The 21,438-nt window shown below is 49.6% G+C and overlaps 1 protein-coding gene across 1 annotated transcript; it reads left to right on the plus strand.

The window, feature by feature from the left end:
- The first annotated feature begins 6,674 nt into the window (after positions 1–6,674).
- Positions 6,675–11,125, plus strand: LOC130119752 (uncharacterized protein K02A2.6-like). The gene is given in 3 exon segments (XM_056288356.1): positions 6,675–7,400; positions 8,196–9,015; positions 11,100–11,125. Coding segments are annotated over 3 exon segments (1,572 nt in total).
- The last annotated feature ends 10,313 nt before the right edge of the window (positions 11,126–21,438 follow it).

The following is a 21,438-nucleotide window of genomic DNA, read 5'->3' on the forward strand; positions in this document are numbered from 1 at the left end:
GATAAATCAGAAATAATGCTCTTGGGCAACAGTAGAAACACTGAGCCAGCCTATTTCAAGCCTTTTCACTGGGCTCCATCAGGATTTAATTATTTAGGAATCAGAGTTACCCCCAAAATTAATCAGCTATACACAGAAAATATTCATCCCTGAATAAAGAATCTCAAAGAAACCTTAACAAGATGGAAGAACCTCCCTATATTATTTCTTGGCAGAATTAACCTTATTAAGATGACAGTCCTTCCAAAAATACTATATCCTACTTTGTTTGTGATTCTGAAGTCAAATGACATTAAGTTTATCAATAAAGCAATGTCAGACTTTATTTGGGCTGGTTGGAAAACTAGAGACATTACAGCTGCCAAAAGAACAAGGTGGGTGGGGTTTATCAAATATAGAATACTATATATTGTCCATACATGCCAGAATTATTTCTTCCTGAGTGAATGAGCATTCAGATTCTCCTTGGCTTGACCTGGAGTCATCCATCCATTCATTATTTAAACCGCTTATCCTGCTCTCAGGGTGGCAGGGATGCTGGAGCCCATTCCAGCAGTCATTGGGCAGCAGGCGGGGAGACACCCTGGACAGGCCGCCGGGCCATCACAGGGCCCACACACACACACACACACACACACACACACACACACACACACACACACACACACACACACACACACACACACACACACACACAAACATTCATACCTAGGGACAATTTTAGTACAACCGATTCACCTGACTTACATGTCTTTGGACTGTGGGAGGAAACCGGAACACCTGGAGGAAACCCACACAGACACGGGGTGAACATGCAAACTCCACACAGAGGACGACCCGGGACGACCCCCAAGGTTGGACTATCCTGGGGCTCGAATCCAGGACTTTCTTGTTGTGAGGCGACCGAGGTAACCACTGCGCCACCATGCCGCCGACCTGGAGTCAATGATCTGTAAACCTTTTTCTCTTGTGAACTTGTTGGCTAAACACCTGAATGAATTGTCACACATTGCTAAGAACAACCCTTTAATAACGAATGTATTGCAGACATGGAGAAAATTAGAGAAAATATTCAAAAACACTCACCCACTTAATGTTCGCTTTGATAATGGGAGATTTAAAAAAAATTGAATCACTGAAAGTTCAGTACCATGGATTTCCTCAATTACTTACAGGTCAGACATCATGTGTATAAGAAAGCCAACTCGCTGGAATTTTCAAAGGACTCTCACCTGCTAGAGTTGTTTTTTTCTAGACCACAAAGCAAAAACGCTTTATATCTAAATTTTATTCTGAGATGTTAAGTTTGAACTTGGACAAACCTGCATGGTTAAGAACATCTTGCTGTACATTGCTCAAATGTGTGATGGATAATGATGTGTGGGATGAGATCCTGCGGTTGCCTTCCAGAATTTCAATCTGCAATAGATATAAAGAATTACAATATCCTACATAATATCTATATATCACCGTATAATTAGTAAGTATACAGCAGGAATTTCACCAAATTGTCCCAAACGTAAAACTCATGTTGGTACTGGGCTGCATTGCTTGTGGGAATGCAATAGAATTCAGTTATTCTGGAGGGCAATATGTGCAAACATCAGTACAGCAATAGGTCAACAGGTGTCAGCAAATCCACTTTTATATTTGCTTGGAAATGTCACTGGCTGTCAAACAGTACGAGGAAGCGGTTCAGTCGCTTGCTAGCAAAGAAAGCCATCACGGTGAAGTGGGTTCGAGGATGACCCTCCTTTTACTTCCATGTGGAAATCTCTGATCTCCGAGGTTGTGACTCTGGAAAAAATAGAGCCACTTTATTGATGGAAGGACTCATCTTTTTCTGCAGAAATGGAAGAAACCGTTGGAATCTCTGGGAGTTAAATATAATTTGGATTTAAGTGGGTAACAGCTGTGGAAAATTGATTGAATTGGGGATATTGGGTGTGAATCGGATCCATGCGTACAGTAATTATTTAATTTCACTATATTGTTTCTCTGATGTAGGTTCTGTGCTTTTTATTGATGTTTTTCTTTCTTTTCCCCCCCTTCTTTTATGGACCAGTCCTGTAGCATTATGTTTTGTCTGTATGTTTTTTAAGAAAATTTGAATTAAAAAAAAAGTGTCTGGCAGCAATCTGAGTCTTCCCGCAAGGGGTACTATTGTCGTGTTTTATATGAACAGATTCACCACGGCAGTATGGATCTCACTAACGGCTGTTTTATTTGAAAGATTGCGTTCAGCTAGCGTGAAGCCCTTCCTCAATCGCCTGTAGAAAAGGTACTCTTCTCCTCCAGTACATCTGTTAACCACGGCTCTGTAACTGAGCCTCCAGTTGCATCTGCTGGCGTACTGTCACAATTCACAACTACTACATGTATTGCAATACACCACATCTCCCTTCTTTCAAAGAAAAAACAGGAACAGTTTAAATCACCCAAATCGTATCATTAGGAAACATGCCCTGTTAACATTAACATATGAACATTCTCGTTCAGTTAACCTTATGAACATAACATTGTATGTCATTTTTTTCATGTATAACAACTTTTCCATTTATAACCGCTGATGTCTGTACAATATCATCAGCATGGAATCTTTCTTTATTTCAATTAACTTTTCACAAGTCCAGTCTTTGAGGCTTAGTAACAAACCTGCCTGACCTGATTCTGATAACAGCAGGCGAGAGGGTAGATGATGTCTGGTGGATGTTGGAACAGTTTTCATTGCCTCAGGTACATCCTCGGGTGATGGGTCGAGTACACTGGGCGCTTCAGCACTGCAGTCTGACACTTGCATAGGGATTAGATGGCATCTTTTCTGCCTGTTGGTGCCATGTGCCCCCCCCCCACAAACACACACACACACAACATAAGAATGAGGAGAGGGAGGATACCACAGTCCCTGAAGTCTTAGTGTCTGTGATCCACACCTCTTGTCCTGGTGTGAGCTGGCTGAGATTCCCGGCTTGGTGTCTCATGTTAAAAGCTGCAGTGTCCTTACGCTTCCTCCCCTGTCTTTTTCGGCGACTACAGTTTGGTTTGGGAGTTCCGGTTTCAGGAGAGAGGGTGCTGAAGTATCAGTGTGCGCAGCCTCTGGCCCATCAGAAGCTGGGCTGGGCTGTAGCCGTTGGCCAAGGGTGTTGCCCTGTTTGCGAGGAGAGCAAGGTATGGGTCAGTAGCCTTTTTCAGCATGTGTTTCACATTTGGATTTGACGTTCTGCCTCTCCATTGCTTTGGGCAAATCTTGGGCTACTTGTGATGTGTTTTAAGCCATAGTTGACTGCAAAGTCAGAAAACTGTTAACTCACAAACTGAGGTCCATTGTCGCTAATAAGGAGTTCAGGGGCTCTGTGACGTGCGAATATAGATTTCAAGTGCAGTATCACGTCTTCGGATCTCAAGGGTGTTAGCTCGGCTATCTCTACAAATTTAGATGAAATAGTCCACTACCAGTAGATAGTTACAGCTGTTGAAGGTGAATATGTCAGGACCCAGTTTCTCCCATGGTCTCTCCGGAAGGTTACTGGGTAATAATGGCTCAACTGGATTGGCTTGTTCCTTAATGCAGGTTCTGCAATTAAGTATGAGTTCTCTTAGCTGACCACTCTCCCTGGCCACCAGACTGCTTCTCTAGCTTGCTCCTTACATTTTAGTATGCCCTGGTGCCCTTCGTGTGGTTTCTCCAGGACTGAGTTGCGCATGGCTGAGAGGATTACTCATCTGGTGCCTCTGAGTAGCAACCCGTCGTGAACACTAAGGACGGCTCTGTCTGGTCAGTAGGTTTTTATTACTCCTTTCAACTGGTTCTGGTCTGGCCAACCCTCCTGGCACAGACTCATGCAGAACATACACTGTCTGCTTTTAGCTGTTCTGTTAGTTATGTAGGGCTTGCACCCAAGTTCTCTACTACTGAATGTACGTAGATGTTGGTATCTTCCATGAGATTTGTGTCCGTGATGCTGGAGTGTTTTGTTTGACTTACTGGGGGACGTGAAGAGTGTCTGCTGAGTATAAGGCTTTGCCGGGCACACGTGAGATGGAGTAACTGTAGCTCATGAGCCTGAGGTGAAACTTCTGGATCCTGGGAAGAAGTTCAGTCAATGCCTTGGTTCCCAGTAGGCTCACAAGAGGCTTGTGATCTGTTTCCAGGTGGAAGTGTCTGCCTATCAGGAAGTCTCGGGACCACGCAAACCCCCAGGTAGGGCCCAACGCCTCTTTCTCCACCTGTGTGTAGCACTGCTCAATCTCTGTGAGTTAACGTGATGCATATGCTACAGGTCCCGACTGCTCTCCCTCTCTCCATAGGAGGACTGCACCCAGTCCATATGATGACGCATCAGCTGACAGTTTTAGCTCCTTGTTGGGGTCATAGAGCAACAACAGGGGGGTTGATGTCAGATTGTTTTTCAGCTGATCGAAGGCCCGCTGTTGTGTGGCACCCCAGACCCAGTGATTCTTGGTTGAAATCAAGTCTCTCAGTGGTTTATCCCTCTCTGCCAGGTTAGGAATAAACTTCCCCAACTGATTCAGAATCCCCAATAAAGCTGCGAAGCTCACTGATGTTGGATGGTTCCTGCATCTCTCTGACGGCTCTTGTCTTTTCTGGGTCTGCTTTCACACCATCTGCTGATATGACTTGGCCCAGAAACTTGACTTCGCTCCTGCGTAGCTCACAATTCTCTATGTTTAGCGTGATGTCATGCTGGTCTTGGTCTGCTCCCCATACCAGAACATCATCCATAAGGCATACAACTCCCTGCAGCCCATCAAGAACCTCTGAAATCCTCTGCTGAAAATGTTCGGGGGCAGAAGCAATCGCGAATGGCAGTCTATTGAAATAATCGTGGCAAAATGGGGTAATGAAGGTTGTATAGTTGGATGATTCAGGGGACAATATGATCTGCCAAAATCCTTTTTTTGCATCTAGCTTGCTGAAGATTTGTGCTCCCATGAGCTGTCCAATGGTCTGTTCTACTGACGGTAGAATATATTTCTCTCTGCAGACAGCTTCATTAAGGTGAGTCAGGTCCACGCCAATTTTGGTTGGCACAGGCACCATGCCTGCACACCAGTCTGTTGGCTCCTCCACTTTAGTAATGACGCCTTGTCTCTCCATACGTCCTAGCTCCTCCTTAACTTTGCTTAGTCAGGGAATTGGGACTCTTCTTTGTGTTACGAGGGCAAAAGGAATGGCACCCTGCTTGAGTTTGATGGAGTACGGTTGATGTAGCAGACCAAGGCCGTGACACAGCTTTGGGTATGATTCTTCCATTGTTGCTTTGTTTCATAATGTTTATTATTTTGGTACAGTTGTACTATATTGAAATATGTATATGTATGTGATTAAATATGTTTTATTTTACTTACCATTGTACGTAAGGCCAATCAGGAGTAAGGGGGAAGGGTCACGGTGAAGGGAGGGGCAAGCAGTTGGAAGAAGGGAGAAGAGGAAGAAGAAGAAGAAGAAGAGAGAAGGGATGAGACAGGAGATTCAAGGCTTGTGAAGAGGAGATAGTTGGAAAACGTAGGAAACGTCAGTCTTATAGTTTACAAGTTTAATCGCATAATATTCGAATGTGTAAGATGTTATGTATGGATGAGGCTATTCTACCAGTGACCACTAGGTGGCACCTGTATTCTATATTGCTGTTGTCTGGGTTGTAACCAACAGAAGAAGAGTTCCTAGTAAAGCATGGAAATGAACAGCCGTGTGTGCGTTGTGGTCCCTGCATCGTGTGTGAAATTGTTTACACCATAGTGTTATTAGCCAGCTACATAATATAAATTGGCGACGAGGATGGGATGTAGAAACTTTTAGGCACCAAAGTAAACGTGAAAAGGGAAGTTTTCTACTTGTTTGGACGAAGTCATCCACGCAGTTGTAGCGGAGAAGAAAGGGAAAAGGAACCAGAAGGACGCATCATGGCGGGAATTATTGGCGGTATGGAACCATTTGAGGAATCCGGTGAACAATGGGCAACGTATATTGAGCGTTTTGAGAATTATATCCTGGCTAATGAGATCAGGGATGCTAAGAAGGTGCCGGTTCTATTGAGTGTGATAGGGCCAAAGACCTACGGATTATTGCGCAGTCTGATTGCTCCAGATAAGCCTGGGGAGAAGACGTATGATGACATTGTAAAGGTGTTGAAAGGACATTTCGCCCCCAAACCGATAGTGATAGCAGAGAGATTCCGTTTCCACAAGAGGAATCAGGAGGACGGTGAGTCGGTGGCTCAGTATGTTGCTGTGCTTAAAGGACTTTACGAGCATTGTGAGTTTGGTGGCTACTTAAGAGGATGCACTACGGGACAGGTTTGTTTGTGGACTGAAAAGTGAAACGGTTCAGAAGCGCCTGTTGACCGAGGACAATTTGACCTTTCAGAAAGCGGTCACTTATGCAGTTTCAGCAGAAACAGTGGCGCGTGACGCACAACAGTTGAGCGGCTCGTTAAAGGTAAATGCCGTTCTCTCTCAAACATCCCATGCCAAATGCAGGCGGTGTGGAAAGACAAATCATAGTGATGATGACTGTTGGTATAAAGATAGAGACTGCCATCAATGCGGCAGGAAAGGCCACATTGGTCGCATGTGTAAAAGTAAACCCAAGAAAGAGTTTAGATGCTGTACTAAAGCGGCATTCTGCTGTGTTCTCAGATGGGTTGGGTTCAATGAAAGACATTAAGGCGAGAGTGACTCTTAAACCTGATAGCATACCCAAATTCTGCCCACCACGTAATGTGCCCTATGCTCCGAGATCCAAAGTAGAGGCTGAACTGACCCGCCTCACTGACCTTGGCGTGATCTTACCAGTGGAGCATAGTGACTGGGCCACACCCGTAGTTCCTGTCAACAAGAAGGATGGCACGGTGAGACTTTGTGGTGATTTCAAAGTCACCCTCAACCAAGCACTCTGTGTGGACAAGTATCCTATTCCACGCATTGAGGATCTCTTTGCATCGCTAGCTGGAGGTCAACGCTTCAGTAAACTGGACTTGTCAAACGCATACCTACAGATGGAAGTAGTGGAGGAGTCGAGGTAGCTACTGACTATTTCCACACAAAAAGGACTTTTCTGCTACAACCGCTTGCCCTTCGGTATTGCGTCGGCACCAGCGTTGTTCCAGAAGGCTATGGATCAAGTGCTCGTTGGATTGCCATTCACGCACTGTTATCTCGATGACATTCTGGTTAGTGGGCCAGATGAAGAGACCCACCTGAAAGCCCTGGACGACGTTCTCACGAGACTGGAGGAGTATGGTCTCCATGTCAAAAAGGATAAGTGCATGTTTTTCCTGGAGTCAGTAGAGTATCTAGGTCATATCATCGATGCTGCTGGGCTCCACAAGTCGCCAGAGAAGGAACGCGCTGTTGTGGAGGCACCGGCACCCACCAACGTTAGCCAACTATGCTCGCTCCTCGGAATGATAAACTACTATGGACGTTTCATCCCGGACCTGGCAACCATCCTGCAACCACTGAACGCACTGCTGCACAAAGGGAAGAAATGGCAGTGGACTACAGCTTGTGAGGCAGCGTTCCGAAAAGTGAAAGAGCTCATGGTATCTCAGAAGGTGCTAACCCACTACAACCCTGAGCTGCCCCTCCGTCTAGCCTGTGACGCTTCGACCTATGGGGTAGGGGCTGTACTCTCTCACGTCATGCCTGTTGGTGTAGAGAAACCTATCGCTTATGCGTCAAGAACACTCTGCAAAGCAGAGCAGAACTACGCCCAGATTGAGCGAGAGGCGCTGGGGATAGTCTTTGGCATACGTAAGTTTCACCAGTATCTCTATGGTAACAAGTTCACTCTACTCACAGACCATCGCCCGCTGACCTCCATTCTCAGTCCAGTGAGGAGTATGCCGTCGATGGCCGCAGCCCGCATGCAGCGCTGGGCGCTCCTCTTGTCAGCGCATGATTACACTATAGAGTATCGTAAAGCTTCAGCACATACTAATGCAGATGGACTGTCAAGGTTGCCACTTCCGGACACTCACGATGACAAGATAGACACCGTAGATGTGTTTTACATGTCACAGTTAGACACACTACCAATCAGTACCACTGATATCCGAAACAACACTAGATCTGACCCTACACTGTCTCGCGTACTAGAGATGGTCACTACTGGACATTTTCCAAACACGAAAAACACAGATACTGAACTGTCTGTTTTCCTGACTCGTCAAAATGACCTCACAATCCAACAGGGATGCCTCATGTGGGGCACACGAGTGGTAGTGCCACCCAAGCTATGGCCCCGGGTGCTCAACGAGCTACATACAGCACACCCAGGGGTAGTGAGGATGAAAAGCTTGGCACGGTCGTATGTCTGGTGACCAGGTATTGACTCTCAGATCGAGCTCCAGGCCAAATCCTGCCACTCATGCCAGCGTAGTCAGAGAGAACCGAGTCTTGCCCCTCTACATCCATGGATGTGGCCTTCCAGTCCTTGGGAAAGGATTCACGTGGACTTTGCTGGTCCATTTGAAGGACACATGTATCTTGTGGTAGTAGATGCTCATTCTAAATGGCCCGAGGTGCAAATCATGGATAGCACCACAGCAAGCAAGACCATCACAGTACTGAGGGGCCTTTTCAGTCGCCACGGCCTTCCTCACATTCTCGTAAGCGACAATGGACCCCAGTTCTGTTCTGAGGAATTCGCCACATTCCTGAAAGCCAATGGAGTCAAGCACATTCGCTCAGCGCCGTATCACCCTGCTATGAATGGCCTGGCCGAGCGCTTTGTACAGACTTTCAAACACGCCCTCAAATCCTCCAGGGGCGCCGCACCAGTGCAACAGCGACTCGACACATTCCTGTTGACGTATCGCAACACCCCGCACGCCACGACAAAGGAACCGCTGTCTATGCTGTTCACAAGGCGCATGCTACGCACGCGACTGGACTTTCTCAAACCCAGTGTGGCTGGGGTTGTTCATCGCTCTCAAGACTCACAGCGGCAACGCCGTCAACAACACTCCAAGGCCAGACACTTTGCAGTCGGTGAGTCTGTCCTTGTTCGTGATTATCGGAAGGGGGAGGAAAAGTGGACACAAGGAGTTATAATGACTCAAACGGGACCAGTGTCATACGAGGTCAAGGTGGGAGCACAAGGAGTGTGGAAACGGCATGTGGATCAGATGTTGACTCGAACAGAGCAGGCACACGCGGACGCTGCCAGCTCTGCAGTCCACCTTCCTACCAGCTTCCTTATGTCACCTCAACGTAGTGCTGGTGGTACTACACGTCACCTCGGTACCCCTGCATCTCACACTGATGAGAACGCTAATCCAGTTCCAGTGGCTATCGAGCCCACGGAGACACCTCACTCCAGTGAACCAGCTGGTGCTGGACCTACTAAGATAGCGGAGACTGTTAGACACTCGCGCTATCCGGTGAGACATACTAAACCACCTGCACATTACTCTGCTGAGTAAACACATTGATAATGTGGTAAAGAGACTGAGACTTTTGAGTGTAAAAATATTGGGAAACAAATACGGGGTCTGAATGTATACCGGAAAATAACATTGTTTTGAATGTACTTTTGGGAAGTAACATTACGCCTTTGTCACTTAATCTTTGTTGATTGATTTTTGCATTGTTGATGTACAACATATTTTAGTTGGGAGGAGATGTTATGTATGGATGAGGCTATTCTACCAGTGACCACTAGGTGGCACCTGTATTCTATATTGCTGTTGTCTGGGTTGTAACCAACAGAAGAAGAGTTCCTAGTAAAGCATGGAAATGAACAGCGGTGTGTGCGTTGTGTTCCCTGCATCGTGTGTGAAATTGTTTACACCATAGTGTTATTAGCCAGCTACATAATATAAGCTATAAGTGTGATACTGGTGGATGTAAAGTGAACGTCGGTTAGATGTTACTGCGTCATTCTCCAGTTCACCGTGACTGTCGGTAGCCAGCCAGCTAGTTAGCTAAGCTAGCTTATGTGGTAGCCTTGTTTGCTAGTTCAGTGAACATACGCAGGTACTAACAGAAGGGTCACACGAGACCAGACACACCAGATAGCGATTTGAGCCACCAAGGTTTGCTGAGACTTCCTCTGGCTACGTGGGATTCTCACGCTGGGACAAGTCATCTGAAGCATGTCTTTCGTCTCGTTTTCACCCGCGCCCAGACCATTCACGTGCACCGTCATTTTTTGTCATTGTAAGAACATTCTGGAACTGCCATTCTCTTGAACTGAGTGAGTACGTTTGTCTGTTTAGCTCGCAAGAGTGAAGGTAACATCAGTTGGACACGTGAAACCAGGCCTGCAACGAGGATGGGTTTTTGAGGCCCTCGTTATTATTTTGATGGATGCCTGCTTTAGTTTAATTAATGTTTAATGCGTTTCATTTGGAATATTGAAAAACGTACCTACTTTAATTTTGTATTTGAACTGTATTGAGACTGATATAGTGAAAGTGCACTATTTTGTTTTCTTTTTTTCAATAACTAAATATTTCGAGTTGCAACTTTGTATTGTTTGATTATTCATTGATTATTCATTGCATGGGAATTGCTATAATCAGGGAACCCAAGCTAAGATTAATGCAAATTGGCTTATAGTGAGAGAACTTAGGGCCCTGCCCTCTATAGTCACGGGGTAAAAGGGGCTACACTTAGATGCACGTTTGAATGTACTGGATGTTCAAAGAGAAGCAACAGTAGCAACAGCCAAAGCAGACGCCTTTGCAGCGGCACTTTTGAATGATAATGAGTTAAGCTGTAAGTACCACAGTGTGCATAGAGGTCAGTCTTTTGACTCCTCACAACGTGTTGAGTATGTTCAATTACAGGCTAGGCGTTTGACACCAGAGCTACAGCACTGGGACCTTACTCCTGCAGAAATCCCTTTGCAAAGCAGGCGGTCCATGGACAACATTCCTAGTGTCAAAGTGGATCTCTCTCATCAACACACACATAGAGTTAAGAGAGAAGTAACTGACATCAGCGCAAACACTGCCAAGTTAACCCCCAGCAGGCAGCATTCACCCAAAAGAGAAGTGTCTTATAACCAATTCTATAGCTATAGTCGGCAACTAGATGATTATGATTACCCACATTCTCATACTCACCAGTGTGCCGCTCCACAGCTGTCAGTTGACCAGTATCATGCTCACCAGTATGCTGACCATCCACACGCACAGCCTCCCCATGCTTACCACCATGTAACAGCAAAACAAGCAAGCAGAGGTGAGCAACAGAATATGGCAGACTTCGTCAAATTTATGGTGCGACGTGAAATCATCGCTACAGGTCTACTGCACTTCGACGAGCGCCCTGGAAATTACAGAGCATGGAGAGCGTCATTCATAAATGCTACCAGAGACCTCAGCCTGACAGCAAATGGAGAGATGGACCTCTTAGTTAAGTGGTTATGTTAGGGTTTGTGGAAGACCCCAAGTGCCACGACACCAGACAGAGATGGGGTTAGCCGAAAACTGGCGTACTTTATTCCTTACGCGTACAAATAGTCAAACATAGGAAGGCAATGAGCGACAAGGAAAAAACGGAAAGTCCAAGGGGGAAAAAGGCTCACGGGTAATCCAAACGGGAACACGGCAGGATACTTCCACGGGGAAACTTTGCAAGGGAAAAACATGAACCAAGGGCTGGGATGAGTTCGTAGAGAAAAGGACCGTGAGAGGAGAGTAGCCGCTACTGCGGGTGCGGGGAGGTTAAAACATGAACTGACAACGGGCATGTGGGAGGCCACCAAACTTAAGCCCAGCCCTGATGACTAAGCCTGGCCCTGACGAGCCGATTGGCTGCCGGCGCGGGGTGGACGGGCCACGGTGCGGGGTGGGCGAGCCATAACAGTACCCCCCCCTCCACGGGAGCCACCAAGCAACTTGTCGGGATGGGAACGATGGAACTCAGTGAGCAGCCCAGGGTCCAGGATGAGCTGGCGGGAGACCCAGCTACGTTCCTCCGGACCGTAGCCCTCCCAGTCCACCAAATACTGGAACCCCCGTCCTCGGCGCTGGACGTCCAGCAGCCGGCGGACCTTCCACTGGGGGTGCCCATCCACGATCTCAGGGGGAGGCGGAGCCGGGGCCGGAGGCATCAGAGGAGTGTGGGAGACAGGCTTAACCCGAGACACATGAAACACGGGATGGGTCTTCAAGGAAGCCGGAAGCTTAAGACTCACCGTCGCGGGGCTGAGAACCTTCCTGATCTCAAAGGGCCCAACAAACCGTGGGTTCAGCTTCTTCACGGTGGACTGAAGCGGGAGATCCTTCGAGGACAGCCACACCCTTTGGCCTGGTTGGTACGTAGGTGCTGGGGACCGGCGTCGGTTGGCTCCCCAACTGGCGTGCTCAGCTGCCCGGAGCAGAGCAGCTCTGGTCACCTCCCAGACGCGATGACACCGGTTCAGATGGGCCTGCACGGAGGGAACCGCCACTTCCGACTCCTGCGCAGAAAAGAGAGGCGGCTGGTAGCCCAGGGACACCTCAAAAGGTGAGAGGCCGGTGGCAGAGCTGACCAGGGAGTTGATGGCATACTCGACCCAGGGGAGGAACCGGCTCCAGGAGCTGGGCTTCTTGGCGGCCACGCACCGGAGGGCAGACTCCACGCTCTGGTTCATCCTCTCTGTCTGTCCGTTAGTCTGTGGGTGATAGCCAGAGGAGAGACTAACAGAGGCACCCAACCCCTTACAAAAGGCCCGCCATACCTGGGAGACGAACTGGGGCCCTCGGTCCGAGACGACGTCCAGGGGAAGGCCATGGAGACGGAACACGTGGCTCGTCAGGAGGTCCGCCATCTCAGAAGCCAATGGGAGTCTGGGGAGGGCCACCAGGTGCACTCCCTTACTGAAGCGGTCCACCACTGTCAGGATCACAGTGTTACCCTGGGAGGGAGGCAGTCCGGAGACAAAATCCAACGCCACATGGGACCAGGGCCGGCTTGGAGTTGGGAGGGGCTGCAGCAGACCCGCGGGTGCCTGGTGAGAGGCCTTGCTGCGAGCACAGACGGAGCAGGCCCCTACAAAGTCCCTGACGTCGTTCCTCATGGTGGGCCACCAGAAACGCCGAGCCAGAAAGGTGAAGGTGCGGTGGACACCCGGGTGGCAAGCAAACTGACTGGCATGGCCCCACTGGAGAACCCGGGGCCGGACTGCGTCCGGGACGAATAGGCGGCGTGGAGGGACGTGGCTCGGGGCGGGATGGGAGCGCAACGCCTGCCTGACCACGGTCTCGATGCCCCAGGTAGCCACGCCAACCACCCTGGTCTCAGGAAGGATGGGAGTCGGCTCCTCTGTAGCTGGCTCCCTCCTCGGGTGTTGTCGGGACAGGGAGTCTGCCTTCGTGTTGCGGGACCCGGGGCGATAAGTCAGCGTGAAGTCAAACCGACTGAGGAAGCTGGCCTACCGTGCCTGCCGACCATTGAGGCGCTTGGTTGCCCGGATGAACGTCAAGTTCTTATGATCCGTCCAGATGGTGAATGGCTGTTCCACCCCCTCCAGCCAATGGCGCCACTCCTCCAGAGCAGCCACCACTGCCAGCAGCTCCCGGTTCCCGACATCGTAGTTCTCCTCGGCGGGGAGGAACCGGCGAGAGAAGAAGGCGCATGGGTGGACCTTCTGGTCAGACGCTGACCGCTGGGAGAGGACAGCCCCCAACTCGGTGTCCAAAGCGTCCACCTCTACAATGAACTGCCTCTTGGGGTCGGGGTGGAGCAGGACCGGGGCGCTGGTGAACCTCTCCTTGAGGGACTGGAACGCAGAGCGGGCAGCCGGGGACCAGATGAACGGCTGGGAGGGGGAGGTCAGCCTGGTGAGAGGTTCTGCCACGCAGCTGTAGTTCGGATGAACCTCCGATAGAAGTTCGCAAACCCGAGGAAGCTCTGTAATTCCTTCTGTGATGTGGGATCGGGCCAGTCCACCACAGCCTGGATCTTCCGGGGGTCGGCCCGGGTCTGTCCCCTCTCAACGACGAAGCCCAGGTAGTCAACGGAAGGGGAATGGAACCGGCACTTCTCTGCCTTGACGAAGAGCCGCTTCCGGAGGAGACGTTCGAGTACCCGGCGGACATGCTGGACTTGTTCCTCGAGGGTCCTGGAGAAGATGAGGATGTCATCGAGGTACACCACCACAAACTCGTCGAGCATGTCGCGGAGAATGTCCTTCATGAGAGCCTGGAATACCGCCGGGGCGTTGGTGAGGCCGAACGGCATGACCAGGTACTCATAATGACCCCGGGGCGTCTTAAAGGCTGTCTTCCACTCGTCCCCCTTCCTGATCCGGACCAGATGATAGGCACACCGGAGGTCCAGCTTAGTGAAGATGGTAGCCTGGGTGAGGGGCTCAAGGGTGGAACTCATGAGAGGAAGGGGGTACTTGTTTTTGACGGTTATCTCATTGAGTTGGCGATAGTCAATGCAGGGTCGGAGGCCCCCGTCCTTCTTCTTCATGAAAAAGAATCCAGCTGCCACCTGGGAGGACGAGGGCCGAATGAGCCCCGCTGCCAAGGACTCGGAGATGTACTCGTCCATCGCAGCTTTCTCGGGGATGGTCAGACTGTACAGACGACTTCTGGGAAGGGGTGCCCCAGAGTGGAGGTCGATAGCACAGTCATAAGGCCGATGAGGAGGAAGAGATTGGGGCCGGGTCTTGCTGAAAACCTCACCTAACTCATGGTACTCAGGGGGAACAGAGGAGAGGTCGGGAGGCGGGGTACTAGGGGCACGTCGGGGGGATGGGGCGGGAGCAGCCTGGAGACATTGGGCATGACAGGAGGAGCTCCACTCCATGATGGTACCGGAGGCCCAGGCGATGTGTGGCTCATGCCGCACGAACCAGGGGCGCCCTAGGATCACAGGGTCGGAGGCCCCCGTCCTTCTTCTTCATGAAAAAGAATCCAGCTGCCACCTGGGAGGACGAGGGCCGAATGAGCCCCGCTGCCAAGGACTCGGAGATGTACTCGTCCATCGCAGCTTTCTCGGGGATGGTCAGACTGTACAGACGACTTCTGGGAAGGGGTGCCCCAGAGTGGAGGTCGATAGCACAGTCATAAGGCCGATGAGGAGGAAGAGATTGGGCCCGGGTCTTGCTGAAAACCTCACCTAACTCATGGTACTCAGGGGGAACAGAGGAGAGGTCGGGAGGCGGGGTACTAGGGGCACGTCGGGGGGATGGGGCGGGAGCAGCCTGGAGACATTGGGCATGACAGGAGGAGCTCCACTCCATGATGGTACCGGAGGCCCAGGCGATGTGTGGCTCATGCCGCACGAACCAGGGGCGCCCTAGGATCACAGGGACTAACGGGGACTGGATGATGTAGAACCGAAGTCTCTCCACTTGGTTACCTGCTATGGTGAGAGAGACAGGGTGGGTGCGTTGGGTGACGCTGGCCAGGCAGCGCTCGTCCAGCGCGAAGGCCTCCATGGGCTTCTCCTGCATCTCTAGCGGGATGTTAGCCTGGGCAGCAAACTCCGAGTCCAGGAAACACTCATCAGCCCCCGAGTCGAGGAGTGCACCCACCGTGAGCCACTGGTCAGCCCAGGCCAGGGTAACGCTAACTAGATGGTTCCGTGGGGCAGGACGGCGGGAACAGGAAAGTCGGCTCACTAGGATCTCCCGGGGCCCCAGTGAGCCTAGTCTTTTGGCCGAGTGGGGCAGCCGCTGATCAGATGTCCCTTCAGGCCACAGTAGAGGCATTGACCTGCCTTGAACCGGGCCTCCCGTTCGGCTGGACTAAGGCGCGTGCGCCCCAGCTGCATAGGTTCCTCCCCCGTCGTGGTCTGGGGCGCGGGGGGAGAAACGGTCACAGCGAAAGTGGGGCGAACAGGAGTAGGGATCCTGTTAGGAGTGCTGGACGACTGGGGAATGGACAGGGATCCACGCAGGGCTCGCTCGCGCCTCCTCCCCCGGAGGCGTCCGTCGATGCGGATGGCGAGCTTGATCAGGTCCTCGAGGGAGGTGGGCTCCTCCCGGGTGGCTAGCTGGTCCTTGACAGCCTCGCTGAGACCTCTCCGGAAGGTGACCTGAAGTGACCGGTCGTTCCAGCCGCTCTCAGCTGCGGCCAGCCTGAACTCCACTGAGTAGTCTGTGACACTGCCACTGCCCTGCTGGATACTGCTCAGCCGAGCACCAGGGTCCTGGCCACCGACTGGATGGTGGAAAACCTTCCGTAGTTCCGCCTCAAAGGCCTCGTAGGTGAGGCAGAAACTGGCCTTCATGGACCAGGAAGCAGTGGCCCACTGAGCTGCTCGGCCTGTGAGCAGGTTGGTCACATAAGTGACCCGGGCAGCATCAGACGTGAACATGCTGGGTTGGTGCAGGAAGACCAGCTCACACTGCATGATGAACGTGGCACAGGTCTCAAAGTCGCCATCAAACGGTCGTGGGCTGGAGAGGCAGGGCTCCCGGGGAACTGGGTTGAGCCCCACAGGGTTAACCGGGGCAGCGGGCCCAGGGGGCGGGTTACCCACGACTCCAGGGGCAGGCTGGCCCGGCGGCTGGATGGTGAGAGCCGCCGTGATGGTTTGCAACTGCCGCAGGATCTCTGCTTGTTGGCTCGCCAACGCCGCCTGCTGCCTCGTTAGGTTACCCACACAGGCCTGGAGGGGCGGGACCCGAGTCTGAAGATCTCTCACCGCGGCGGAGGCTGCCTCTAGCTGCTGGGTGTGGGAGTTAGTCAGTTGGATCTGTTCGATGAGAGCCGCTCGAAGCGGGCTGGCCGGTACGCTCTCTGTGTCGGCTGGGCTTGTCATGGTCAGTTCGTACTGTTAGGGTTTGTGGAAGACCCCAAGCGCCACAACACCAGACAGAGATGGGGTTAGCCGAAAACTGGCGTACTTTATTCCTTACGCGTACAAATAGTCAAACATAGGAAGGCAATGAGCGACAAGGAAAAAACGGAAAGTCCAAGGGTGAAAAAGGCTCGCGGGTAATCCAAACGGGAACACAGCAGGATACTTCCACGGGGAAACTTTGCAAGGGAAAAACATGAACCAAGGGCTGGGATGAGTTCGTAGAGAAAAGGACCGTGAGAGGAGAGTAGCCGCCACTGCGGGTGCGGGGAGGTTACAACACGAACTGACAACGGGCACGTGGGAGGCCACCAAACTTAAGCCCAGCCCTGATGACTAAGCCCGACCCTGACGAGCCGATTGGCTGCTGGCGCGGGGTGAGCAAGCCACGGCGCGGGGTGGGCGAGCCATAACAGGTTAGGCTCAGAGGGAGCAGCACAAGCGAAATGCATAAGAGCAGTGAATGTGAACGAACCAGTAAATGGCCTCCAGATGATTTGGGATTGTCTCATGAATGTTATGGTGCTCTTGATGTCATTGAGAACTCACTACTAGAAAGAGTTGACAGCTTCCCAAAGATTTCTAGTAAAGACTACAAGAAGCTCAGAAAGCTAGGAGACTTGCTGATGGAACTCCAAGCAGCAAAATCAGAGGGACACCTTTCAGGCGTAGCATACCTAGACACAGCTCGAGGTATAAGTGGCATTGTGCAAAAGCTACCATTTAGCTTACAAGAAAAGTGGATGACACTGGGTTGCACATACAAAACACAACATAAGGTTGCTTTCCCACCATTCATGGTGCTTGTTGACTTCATCTGTCAGCAAGCAAAGATGTGTAATGACCCAAGTTTCTTCTTACCCAGTGCTGATAACAGTAAGCCAGAAAGAGACACTTTCAAGCTCACTAATGGAGTGCCCATATCAGTCCACAAGATGGAAGTTTTCCGGACATCTCCCCAACAGATGATAAGCATAAGACAAAGATGAATCCTGCCAAGCTCTGTCCTATACATAAGAAGCCACACCCTCTGTACAAATGTGTTTAGATAGAAGTCCCGCGAAGATAGGAAATCCTTTCTGAAACAGAAGATATCTGTTTTAAGTGTGTAGCGTTGACAACACATCAAGCAAACAACTGTGAAAAGTGTCCAGTGCATTGAATGCAGCAGTGAACGGCATCACTCAGCACTACACCCTGGGCTTCCCAAAGAGTGCACAAAGGCTCCCAACCTTCCAGAGGAGCATTGCGGGGAGGAGAAATTGACCCCCTCCCCCCAGATGCAGTGTCATCCAGGTGTACTGAGGTTTGTGGCGGTGATTGCTTTGGAAAATCTTGTTCTAAGGTTTGCCTCATGAAAATCTTTCCCAGTGGTCAGTGAGAGAAAGCAGTCAAAGCTTATGTAACTGTTGATGAGCAAAGCAACAGATCACTGGTGAAGTCAGACATCTTTACCCTTTTTGACATTAAAGGTGACAGTTCCCCCTACTCACTTAGAACTTGTGCTGGTGTAGTTGAGACGGTGGGGAGAATAGTGTATGGCTTTAAGGTGGAATCCATGGATGGACAGGTTACTCTTCCACTACCAACCCTGATAGAGTGCAACCAGATTCCAAATGACCGTTCAAAGATTCCCACACCGCAAGCTGCCCTTGGTCATCCACACCTGCAGACTATTGCTAGTAAGATCCCGGAACTGGATCCTGAAGCCCCAATCTTGCTTCTGCTCCAAAGGGACATCATTAGGATACATACACTACCGTTCAAAAGTTTGGGATCACATTGAAATGCCCATATTTTTGAAGGAAAAGCACTGTACTTTTCAATGAAGATAACTTTAAACTAGTCTTAACTTTAAAGAAATACACTCTATACATTGCTAATGTGGTAAATGACTATTCTAGCTGCAAATGTCTGGTTTTTGGTGCAATATCTACATAGGTGTATAGAGGCCCATTTCAAGCAACTATCACTCCATTGTTCTAATGGTACAATGTGTTTGCTCATTGGCTCAGAAGGCTAATTGATGATTAGAAAACCCTTGTGCAATCATGTTCACACATCCGAAAACAGTTTAGCTCGTTACAGAAGCTACAAAACTGACCTTCCTTTGAGCAGATTGAGTTTCTGGAGCATCACATTTGTGGGGTCAATTAAACGCTCAAAATGGCCAGAAAAAGAGAACTTTCATCTGAAACTCGACAGTCTATTCTTGTTCTTAGAAATGAAGGCTATTCCATGCGAGAAATTGCTAAGAAATTGAAGATTTCCTACACCGGTGTGTACTACTCCCTTCAGAGGACAGCACAAACAGGCTCTAACCAGAGTAGAAAAAGAAGTGGGAGGCCGCGTTGCACAACTGAGCAAGAAGATAAGTACATTAGAGTCTCTAGTTTGAGAAACAGATGCCTCACAGGTCCCCAACTGGCATCTTCATTAAATAGTACCCGCAAAACACCAGTGTCAACATCTACAGTGAAGAGGCGGCTGCGGGATTCTGGGCTTCAGGGCAGAGTGGCAAAGAAAAAGCCATATCTGAGACTGACTAATAAAAGAAAAAGATTAAGATGGGCAAAAGAACACAGACATTGGACAGAGGAAGACTGGAAAAAAGTGTTGTGGACAGATGAATCCAAGTTTGAGGTGTTTGGATCACAAAGAAGAACGTTTGTGAGACGCAGAACAAATGAAAAGATGCTGGAAGAATGCCTGACGCCATCTGTTAAGCATGGTGGAGGTAATGTGATGGTCTGGGGTTGCTTTGGTGCTGGTAAGGTGGGAGATTTGTACAGGGTAAAAGGGATTCTGAATAAGGAAGGCTATCACTCCATTTTGCAACGCCATGCCATACCCAGTGGACAGCGTTTGATTGGAGCCAATTTCATCCTACAACAGGACAATGACCCTAAACACACCTCCAAATTGTGCAAGAACTATTTAGAGCAGAAGCAGGCAGCTGGTATTCTATCGGTAATGGAGTGGCCAGCGCAGTCACCAGATCTGAACCCCATTGAGCTGTTGTGGGAGCAGCTTGACCGTATGGTACGCAAGAAGTGCCCATCCAACCAATCCAACTTGTGGAGGCTGCTTCTGGAAGCGTGGGGTGCAATTTCTCCAGATTACCTCAACAAATTAACAGCTAGAATGCCAAAGGTCTGCAATGCTGTAATTGCTGCAAATGGAGGATTCTTTGACGAAAGCAAAGTTTGATGTAAAAAAAATCTTATTTCAAATACAAATCATTATTTCTAACCTTGTCAATGTCTTGACTCTATTTTCTATTCATTTCACAACATATGGTGGTGAATAAGTGTGACTTTTCATGGAAAACACAAAATTGTTTGGGTGATCCCAAACTTTTGAACGGTAGTGTAGGTGCGTAAGCAGATCAATGGACCACATGAGGTCCCCTGTGCACAGAAGCTAGACTTAGGGTGGGTTATAGTGGGTAATGTCTGCATCAGCAAGCTTCACAAGCCAGACAAAGCCAACGTCTTCTTTACAAATACTCTAGAGAATGGTCGGCCGTCTCTTTTCAAACCATGTCCCAACCTCTACAATGTGAAAGGGAAATTCAATAACAGCAACATGACAGGTTTCCACACAGGTGTTCACATGGAGCAGTAACCTGAAGAGGAAAAGGGAGACTATGTTGGATGCGATGTGTTCAAGAGAACAAAGGATGATGGCAAGTTGGCCCCTTCTGTTGAAGATGCCATCTTCCTCGATACCATGGAGAAGAGTTTCTATAAGAATGAAGAGAACAATTGGGTAGCTGCTCTTCCCTTCAAACCACAAAGATGCCGTTTGCCCAACAACAAAGCTCAGACACTGCAGTGCTTTGGGTCATTACAACACTCTTTCAGTAGAAAGCCTGAAATGAAAGATCATTTCTTTGGGTTCATGGAGAAGATTCTAGAGAAGGGCCATGCAGAGGTAGCCTCTGTCCTTGAGAAAGCAAAGCTGGCGCCTCCCCCAGATTACACCATTCCTCGGCTTGAACTCTGCGCAGCGATGTTAGCTATGGATATTGCAGAGCTCATTACATCAGAAATGGGCTTAAAATTTGACACAGTGACTTTCTTCATGGACAGCAAGGTCGTCCTTGGATATATCTACAGTGAAAGGTGTAGATTCTATGTCTTCGTGAACAACAGAGTCCAAAGAATAAGAATATGTTCCCACCCTCAACAGTGGTAATATGTATCTACTGAGCAGAATCCGGCAGATCATGTGATAAGGTCTGTTCCAACAGTCTCAAGGATACTACATGGCTTACAGGTCCGACATTGTTGATGCAACCAGGGTGGATGTCTCCTAATACAGATACCTACGACCTTGTGAATTCAACTGACGATGTTGAGATTCGTCCTCAGGTGTCAACTCTCAGTACTGCCACTAGAGATGACAGTCTTAAATCGCTGCGTTTTGAGCGCGTATCTAGTTGGAAGTCACTCTCTTGGGCTATAGCATGTCTCATACACATTGCTCGTCTCTTCAAGGGAGACAAATCTGAAGATTTGAGACTACAAAGGATGGCATCATTGTGAAAACGCTTACACTTTGAATGTCCTGACACAAGACAAGAATGTCATAATCCGAGCTGTGCAGGAGGAAATCTATGCAAAGGAAGTTCCGTGCATCAGAACCAGGCCCGTAGCC

The sequence above is a fragment of the Lampris incognitus genome, chromosome 10, assembly GCF_029633865.1.
Source record: "Lampris incognitus isolate fLamInc1 chromosome 10, fLamInc1.hap2, whole genome shotgun sequence".
NCBI classification, from domain to species: domain Eukaryota; kingdom Metazoa; phylum Chordata; class Actinopteri; order Lampriformes; family Lampridae; genus Lampris; species Lampris incognitus.